Source organism: Hibiscus syriacus, unplaced genomic scaffold, assembly GCF_006381635.1.
Source record: "Hibiscus syriacus cultivar Baekdansim isolate YM2019G1 unplaced genomic scaffold, ASM638163v2 tig00110814_pilon, whole genome shotgun sequence".
Classification (NCBI taxonomy): Eukaryota; Viridiplantae; Streptophyta; class Magnoliopsida; order Malvales; family Malvaceae; genus Hibiscus; species Hibiscus syriacus.
This window is the reverse complement of record NW_024062872.1, coordinates 301,736-311,205: the sequence shown is the minus strand read 5'-3', so window position 1 is coordinate 311,205 and position 9,470 is coordinate 301,736. Positions and strand designations below refer to the sequence as shown.

At 34.9% G+C, this 9,470-nt stretch overlaps 1 protein-coding gene and 1 pseudogene across 3 annotated transcripts; one reads left to right on the top strand and one right to left on the bottom strand.

Moving 5' to 3' along the window:
* The first annotated feature begins 201 nt into the window (after positions 1-201).
* On the top strand, positions 202-4,467 carry LOC120141844 (ubiquitin carboxyl-terminal hydrolase 3-like). 3 transcript variants are annotated; one of them, XM_039156617.1, is made up of 6 exons: positions 210-543; positions 1,654-1,770; positions 2,617-2,715; positions 2,887-3,075; positions 3,586-3,767; positions 3,847-4,467. In XM_039156617.1, exons 1-6 carry the CDS (start codon positions 427-429, stop codon positions 4,250-4,252), a joined length of 1,110 nt encoding a protein of 369 aa, XP_039012548.1. In that variant the 5' UTR covers positions 210-426; the 3' UTR covers positions 4,253-4,467. The 3 variants fall into 3 exon arrangements, with proteins under 3 accessions (XP_039012551.1, XP_039012550.1, XP_039012548.1); XM_039156620.1 differs by lacking the exon at positions 2,887-3,075 and having other exon boundaries at positions 202-543; XM_039156619.1 differs by lacking the exon at positions 1,654-1,770 and having other exon boundaries at positions 209-543.
* Positions 4,468-4,714: 247 nt separating this feature from the next.
* On the bottom strand, positions 4,715-8,065 carry LOC120141856 (annotated as a pseudogene).
* Between the last annotated feature and the right edge of the window lie 1,405 nt (positions 8,066-9,470).

The following is a 9,470-nucleotide window of genomic DNA, read 5'->3' as shown; positions in this document are numbered from 1 at the left end:
GTAAAATAACTAAACACGATATTAATTAGCATATATAAACACGATATTAATTAGCATATATAATGCCTCGTTAGATAAATTTTTATAAATAATATATTTTTTTTTGTGTGTAAAACAAAATCTATGCGGCTAGCAGTGCCATCATTATTTTTCCTTTATTTTCTTCCTCTATGGTCTATCGTCTCTAATAAACTCTCTCAAAAGAGAAGGGGGGGGGGAAACTGATTTTCTTTGGCTCATTTTCTCAAACGGGAAACGAAAAAGATATCATCCTTCAGCCGACCAAACTCTAAAACGATTCAATTGTTATAATCAAAACACAACAGAGATAGAGCCACTCACTCGTTAACGGAGAGAGAATCGTTGAGTTCAATCTGTCGGAGCAAGATCCGAGTTCGAGGTTGTAAACAAACTTAATTTTATTAAATGGGTGCGGCGGGTTCGAAACTCGAGAAAGCTTTGGGCGACCAGTTTCCTGAAGGCGAAAGATATTTTGGCCTTGAAAACTTTGGCAACACTTGTTATTGCAACAGCGTGTTGCAGGTTTTTTATTTATATATTTTTCATTTACAATTCAATTTTGAATCTAATTCGATTTGTCTTGCTTTTATTCTGAAAATCAAGCTGAACTCCTTCGTTTATGTTAGTTCCAATACTTTGAATTTGATTGGTTTTCAATTTTTGAACTTTGAACAATTTTTTTAATATTCTTACATTTATGCAAATATTGTGGTACATGTTCCTTATTATTTTCTTTGCAAGTATGAAGGTTTCTACATTTTGATTGCTGTAGCATTTATCTATCGGTGTACCTTTTTTATTTTTTATAATGCGTTTGACTCTGTGATAGCTGTTGGAAGCAAGTAAATTTGTTAAGAAACCCTGTAGTGAATTGCTTGTATTTGATTCTCGCTTTTTCACGTTTAGCTGTTAATTTATCGGGTAATTGCATATTGTATATGCATTCGGTGGCACACAACAATATAGGTTGAAATTAGAAGGTTTACATTTTAGATATGCTTGCTGAGATGGTGTAGACCGAATGTTGGTCATGAAAGCTATCAACTAATATTTCAAAAGGAAAGCTATCCTGGGTTTGGAATTTGGATGTTGGTGCTAAATTAAATGATTATGTTATTCATCATTACTGCTTATGTAATTCAGATTTCATGATACATGCTCATATTTAGAATTTTTAATATTGCTTTTATTTCTCTATTCGTTTAAGCTGGCTGATTGTTGTAAAGGCAAGTGTTGTGAAATTTATTAATTAGGTTAGCTTATGATGGTATGATAGCTATTGGATATTGAAGTTTCATGCAGGGTTGATAGGTTTCCTTGGATCACCCAACATTGAATTGTCTGAACAATCATTTCTGAATGAATGCAACTGCAAATTTTCATACCAGATTCTTTAGTCCCTGTGACTGTTTCTTTTGTCCTTTGTGCTATGGTACTCTGAGATCCTTGGTGATACTTCATTCTAATTAATTTTTCTGAATTAGCACATGTATGGTTATTTGGGAAGTATTTGGTAATCCTAATCATCTTAGATATCTTGTTGAGTGTTGGATGTTTGTATTTAAAAATTCTGGGCAACAATGCCTGCTCGGCTTCAACCAATGTCTTATTTCATTTTCTCATTTTTTTCAGGCACTTTACTTTTGTGTCCCATTTCGTGAACGGCTGCTCAAATATTGTTCAAATTATAAAAATTGTGCCGATACTGAAGAGAATCTACTGATATGCTTGGCTGATCTGTTTACACAGGTAAAACTCTGACAAAAGTGTAGTGTTATTGATGAGCAATTGCTAATTCTTAAGATTTAGTGGTTGCTTTTTCCTGCTAAGGTGGTATTTTGTCTTATTGTCAGCCAGTGGTGTTGCCATGTGTATTTTCAAAATGTCAAAGCATTTCTTTTCAAATGATGTCCAAATCAAATGTCAGCATTAGTTTCTTTTTAATGAAAATATTGCACATAAGTTGCAATGTCAAGTTTTGATCTTGGTTTCCAAGAATGATCCACTGATTTAATTCATTTAATAATTTTTTTTATTCTCTTATTAGAAACACTATGAGCCCAATGGTTAGAAGTACGAAAACTCAATATATCATCTTCATGATGACTTAGGATGTGATTAGAAATGAAGATTAATATTATTGTTAACTAGCTTATTATTGGAAGTTCCTATCAAAATTTGCACGAGTTCCTGGTTTCATACAAGAAAGAACAATGTGTGTGAATCCTTTAGAATTAGAAATGTCTATTTATCTGTAAATCCTGTAATTTTCTGTGTATGATCTGCGCTTGTTCCTATGCTAGATATCACTCATAACTCAAACTCTTTTCTATTTCTTTTCTTTCCTTTTTTTGAAGGGTGTCGTTTGACACTTTAATAATTGCATTTAGGAAATCGCTTAGATCCCAGAATAATGTTTTTCTTGATTTTTTTTGGGGTCTAAATTTGTTGGGAAGATGATGCTTTTTCTATTTCTAGCAAATGTTATAGTTGGACTAGGCAATCATCCCCCTTCTCCTATAGGTACCCGTGTCACATATGTGGTCTTTACTTGATTACTACTGTGACTAACTATTGGTTGTTCATTATGTTTAGATAAGCTCACAGAAGAAGAAAACAGGAGTCATTGCTCCGAAGCGCTTTGTACAGAGATTGAAGAAACAAAATGAGATTTTCCGCAGCTATATGCACCAGGTATTAGACATCAAGTACCTTATTTCTTCCTCTAAATTAACCATCTCCTTTGCTTATTCAAGGTTTCCATTAATGTAGTGTAGTAGCCTTTTCCTATCATTTCAACCAAATTTTGACTTTATTTTCTTCAATGGAAAATGTGCAAGAGAATAACTATCTCTCTCTTGATAGGATGCTCACGAGTTCTTGAATTTTTTGCTGAATGAACTTGTTGACATATTGGAGAAAGAGGCTCGAACATCAAAAATTGAAGCTGAAACTTCATCACCGCCTGAAAAGACTGCAAATGGTCCAAAGAATTCTCAGGCAAAAGGTGTTCAAAAAGAGCCTCTGGTTACATGGGTACACAAGAATTTTCAGGTGAATTTGCTAGTTGTATACAGTATTCCAATATTCTTAATCATTCTTTTTTTTTCTTTATTTACTTTGCTTGACATGAAATATAGATGAAATCAAGAATTTCTTTGCTGAGGTTATATTTAGCTACTATGTAACTGGAAACCAAAGCGGCATATCTAAAACATTTTTTGGATAAGTGTATGCTGTAGAAAAATTAATCTGTGCAATGATAGACAGAAAACTAAATACAAGCATTACTTATACTATCTAGAAATGCTGCAGGACATTGCATCATTGGTAAACATCTTTTGTGCATCCTTTTATATACACTTTATCTTCTATTGATACTTTCAGTTATGATCTGACATCTGTAATCCATAAGATAACAAGGAAATGGTGGCTACCATTAGGGTTTCCACTTTAATTGTTTATTTGTTGACTATGCTTTGCAGAGCATGAATGCTGTTTTATTGTCAATTTTATTCATTGACAAGGAAGAATCTCATTTTCTCATGGGGCAACTTGAATCAGGGAATACTTACCAATGAAACCAGGTGCTTGCGATGTGAGACAGTGACAGCAAGAGATGAAACTTTCTTTGACTTGAGCCTTGACATTGAACAAAACAGCTCAATAACCAGCTGTTTGAAAAATTTTAGTTCTACGGAGACATTAAATGCTGAGGACAAATTTTTCTGTGATAAGTGCTGCAGGTAATTTTTCTTTATATGCTTTTTTTTTGCATCAGTTGATGTGTTTCAGTTTCACATCAGGTTTATCTTTTGCTTGCAGTTTGCAAGAAGCACAGAAGAGAATGAAGATAAAGAAGCCTCCTCACATCCTGGTCATCCATTTAAAGCGATTCAAGTACATCGAGCAGCTCGGCCGGTACAAGAAGCTCTCTTACCGTGTGGTTTTTCCACTTGAGCTGAAGCTGAGCAATACTGTGGAAGATGCAGATTCAGAGTATTCTCTGTTTGCTGTGGTTGTTCATGTGGGAAGTGGACCTAACCACGGGCACTATGTTAGCCTGGTGAAAAGCTATGACCACTGGTTATTTTTTGACGATGAAAATGTGGAGATGATCGATGAGTCAGCAGTTCAGACATTTTTTGGGTCTGCCCAGGAGTATTCAAGCAATACAGATCATGGGTATATCTTATTTTACGAAAGTCTTGTTGAAAGAAAGAATAGCTGAGAAGAGGGTTCGGTTTTTTTTTACCATGAGTTACTGTTTAGAAACAGTTGAAAAAGAAATCAAATAGACAAGCTGTGCAGATATGTTAGAATCATCAAATGTGAAATAAGAAGGCTATTTTGCAAATGAGAGGAGATAGATAAGCTGTGCTTTGCAGCTTTGTATGTCCTGCAATTACAATGTAGGTCTTAGGAGAAACTTACTTTAACATCCTTAGTTTTTTGGCCTATACATTTTGGTACATTCATCGGAGACTTTCACATATTTGAATATGGTAGTAGAGCTGAATGCTTGTTCGGAAACCCTGTAATGTAATTTTGTGGGCTTACATTTCCACATTCAGAATATATATATCCGAAAAAACCCTTCCCTTTTTTCTGTACAGAATGGTTTGTCCAATCAGCCATTTTCGCATAACAAAAGTTGATTTCATAATTAATCCAAACATGGTAAGTTTGAACAACATCATGTTCAATTGAACTTTCAGAAACAAGATTGGTTATAGTCTATCTATTGTTTCTGGTATAGGTAAATCTGAAGTTGCCTTGGGCACTAATTTTACCCCTCAAAAAGAAAAAGAAAACATCCCCAGCCTTAATCTTTAACAAAGTCGCACCCAATCCAAAAAAGGTTGATCATATCAAATGTCTAAGCTGGCTCCACCTTTAGGACTATCTTCGTGAACTCGTAAACCAAGTAACTTATGGCAGCTGATGGTAATACCTGAAATGAATTGGTGCAATCTGGGTGATTTAATAAGCACAGAATGTGTTGCAAAGTAATTACTCTAATAGATATAGAAGATTAATCCATGAAATAAAGGCAATAGTCCATTTACTGGACAGATTATTTTAGTACCTGCAGTAAGATGGGGGTTAATCCGGCATAAAGAGCGGAAACTCCACCTTCCTGAACTATCTTGACACAATTTGCCAATGCACTTAACTTAGTTGCACGAACTTGCATTTGAAGATGCCTCCTCACTACTTCAAATGGATATGTAGCAGCTTCGGAACATGCACCAGAAATAGCCCCGTACAGTAGTGTTCTAACAGGACCCAATTCTAATTGTTCAAATGCATTCAGTTCATGACCACCTTGTTTCATGTTTTGAATTCTTTTTCTCCCTTCAGGGGAGCGGAGATAGGCCGACTTCAATATATCATAGACACCATAGAAGACTGCACCTGAAGGTGCCATGCTTATTATCGAGGGGACTAGTCCCTTATAAAGAGAAAAGAACCCTTCAGTCTGAATCATATGCCGAAAAGCACCAATCAACCCACCCAAAGCTTCCCCACCTGGAGCTATCATTACCGTCCTTATCTGTAATTAGCACATACAGAGTCGCTTAGCAATACTTTTAACAGGACAGCAGTTCCACATACCATAATCAAGAAAAAAATAATTTTAACTGCACAACCTAGATTGACAAATGAAAATGACTCCAGCTGAGTCCCTAGTTGAATAGCATCTGAATCGTAACCAAGTGTATCGGAAAGGCGATTATGAGGGTACACATAGAAGATCTATTCTTCCGAAACACGTGGGATAGTAGAAGAAAGAAAATCTCAAGAAGGCATACAATGTCTAAGTGGACAGAGTCTAATACAACAACTGAAATCGGTTGAAGAAATGGGACAGGACGATAATAATTTCATCAGATGTGTTATGCGCTGACAGTATTCACAAAACTAAACCTGCCGCCAACTTGCATCTACAGGAACTTTTGTGTAGAAGTTGGCGGTAAAATTAAAGTCAGCAAAGTCTTACTATTACTTTGCTCTGAATATGTGCCTAAAACAAGTGAGAGTTACTATGCAAAACAAAGTATATGGACTTCTTTAAAAGTGGATATATGAATTATTATCCAGGTTTTGATTAATAGAGGAGATGGATGGCTTAATCATGGAGTCATATGAAATCTCAGAAAAGGATATCACAGTAAAATGCAACCGCAATTAAGCCGTAATGAAGTGGTTGGACCTATCAAGAGGAAGACCATCTCCTGTACAAACACTACTTATAAGGGCAAGTAGGGTAAACTCACTGAAGTATGCTACTTTCAGTCACATCCTTGCTTCTTATCAGATCATGCAGCCAAATCTAAAACATACACTAAGAATCATTCAAAATCCACAAAATTCCCCAAATCCGAATCAAACCACAGACACAATACAAAAAAGGGAAGGATAACATGTAAGCAAATAACAAAGTTCGAAATTGTCACATACAGTATCCATTGGTAAGCAGAGCAAAGTTGCAGTAATCCCAGCTGCAGCACCGGCAAGAAACCTCTCGGAATTTGTGGCTTCCTCATTTCTAGACAATTTCAATAGTTGACTTCTATATATATATCATAAGCATAGAAATTGATAGCCTTAAAAGGGGCGGTGCGAAGAATATTGAGGAAATTCCCTTTCCAAAAACCTTTCAACCCTTCTATGGCTGCAAGCTGTTTAATAAGTTCGAAAATATTTTTCTTTTCACCACGAACTATGTATTCCAACTTCAATCTCTCCAAGGGAACAATGAAAGTCCTGTTACAAAAGCAAGCAACTTTTTGAGCTACAAACTGTGATTCAATAGATAATAATTCAACAATTAGAACCACATAGCAAGCAGTTAAGGTACAATCTTTGAAACATAGGAGATGCAAAAGTACGACACAAAACTAAAACCATCAATCCATTCCTGCACCATCGTGTAATAGGTGAGCTTGGTAATGCTTTGGATTCAACATTAAAATTGAAATTATCAGGTAATATATTGTGTAAAATGAATATGATCTTCGAAACAATATCAGATAATCAACCCATTTTCTTCTAAATATTTTCCCCCATAAATAAGAACTTGTATTCTTTCTTCCAGATATAAAACTTGTCAATCTGTGGTGTAATTTCAACACTTATAAATTCAGGGTTCTGATTTCAGACTAATCAGGTCATACTGTTTCATACTTTGCAAAAAAACTTGTCAAAACAGAAAAAGTCTAAGACAGTGAAGATTTGCCATCAAAATTATGTCATTTAGTGTTCCATCTGAATACACCAACAAATCATCCACCGTTTTCTTCATAATCACATATTTTTTTTCCAAGTAACAAAATAAAAACTCAAATGCAACTAGGAAAAATAAACGGGGAGCCAAAAACCTTGAAACCATAGCAGCAACAGCACCAGTCCAGAGATGTTTGGTGGTATTCAAAGCACCTGATCCCTTCTTCTCTTTCTCCTCTTCAACTATTTTCACTGCTTCCAAATTCTCATCATCTTCTCCTGATTCCCCAACATACCCTTCCTCCCTCGAAAACTCACCGATAAAAACCAGTTCCCTTTGCCGCCGCCGCCGCCGCCACCTCTCCTCGACTTCACAGGACACAGAGTATGACCAATCTTCTGACCAGCCAAAACACAAGAAACCACACACACATTGTCGGTTTTATCAACAAAAACATTTCTGGGTCTTTAGTGAAATGGATGAAACAAACGAGGGAGGAACTGTTTTGTCGTTGAGAAACAAGCCACCCTGATGAAACGGACGACCAAGACTCAACTGCTGTGAAGTGAAACCCTGATCGATTCGATGAACAAGCAGCGATCCGGACTGTACATTGCAGCAAAAGAAAAAAGGAAGGAAAAAAAGATAGAAGAAGCTCGAATTAAATTTAGTGGGTTTCAAAAGGAAAGGGAGAGGTGTGAAGAAGAAGAAGAAGAAGAATAGGGAAATGGAATGATGATAATATGGAAAAAGATGCTGACGAGGATTCTCCGACTGGAAGCCCCATAATCATTGGTAGGTACTTACTTTGCTTTCTTCGAGTATTTCACTTGTTTTCTTCGTTCCTTTGCTTTGTGCTTCGGGCTCTGAATAAGTGAACAACCCAACCACGAGATCAAATGTTTTTCAGTTTGGTGCATGGTTTTCAGAACCGGACCGGTTAGCAAACCGGTTATCGGTTCATTAGTTCAATCGGTCGAATCGATTCGATCGATCGAAAGAACCGAACGACGTCATAATTATTTAAAAAATTAAATAAAAATACCAAAAATATTTAATAAAAAATAATTTTTTATATCACAAGTCATATTCAAAGCAAGTCATAATATATATAAGTTAAAAATCATAAAATCAAGTGAAACAAAATGATTCAAATTAACTACAACATAATATTTAAAGTAAAACATATTAAATAATAAATATATTTATATAACTATAATTAAAAAATAAATTTGGGGTTAAAAAAATCATAACAAAATGATATTGTTTGGTTTATTTTTTTAAAAAAAAATAATTTCACATGGCTAAGAAACATAGAAGAGCATCCCAAAAGTCTAAAGAGTAAAAATATGAGAACAAAACAATCTCACATCGCTAAGAAATATAGAAGCGCGTTACAACTAACTTCTATAAATAATAGAGGTAATTTGACATTCAAAATCATGGAGTCTTTTTGTGAGCATTGAGTGAACTATTCTTTCACTTCAATCAAACTCGAAATTTAGGCTTCAATCGAGCTTCTAATTTTTTTTGAGTTCAAGCCTTTTTGAGTTCAAGTTTCAATATTATATTTCGAGTTTGAGTTGAACTTAATAATTTTTAGCTTGTGAGTTTGAGTTGAGTTGAGCTTACTTTTAAAGTTTTCAAGTTCGAGTCGAACTCAGCAATACACGAGTTCGACTTGGCTCGTTTAACAAACGACGTTGTTTGGTTTAATTTTTTAAAAAAAAAAAACAAAAATCCCGGTTTTTTCCGATTTTCAGCCGGTCCGGTTCGAACGGTTCAACAGTTCTGACCGGTTCACTAATAGCGGTTCAACCGATTTAGATTGAACCGGACTAAGCAACGGTTCCCGGTTAAACCGACCGGTCCGATTTTCAAAACAGAGATTTGGTGAAATATTAGCATTTATACGATTGTACACGTGTTTTTTTTAATTTCCCACATTTTTTAAATGTGTCAAAAACATAAGGTATTTGAAGGATTAGAGTTATCTTAATCCTAAACCAAAATACTAATAACATACGGGATAGATAAGCAATAGAATCAGGGAAAAGCCATTCTTCCAAATAATTTGGAATAATAATATTTTTAGAATTTTTTAGTTTAAATATTAATTAAATAACTTTTTTTCTTGTATTTCTTTTAATTTCAATATTTGGTAAAGTTTTACTCTTCTCAATGTTTAATTTTAACTCAGTCTCTGGACAAAGTTATC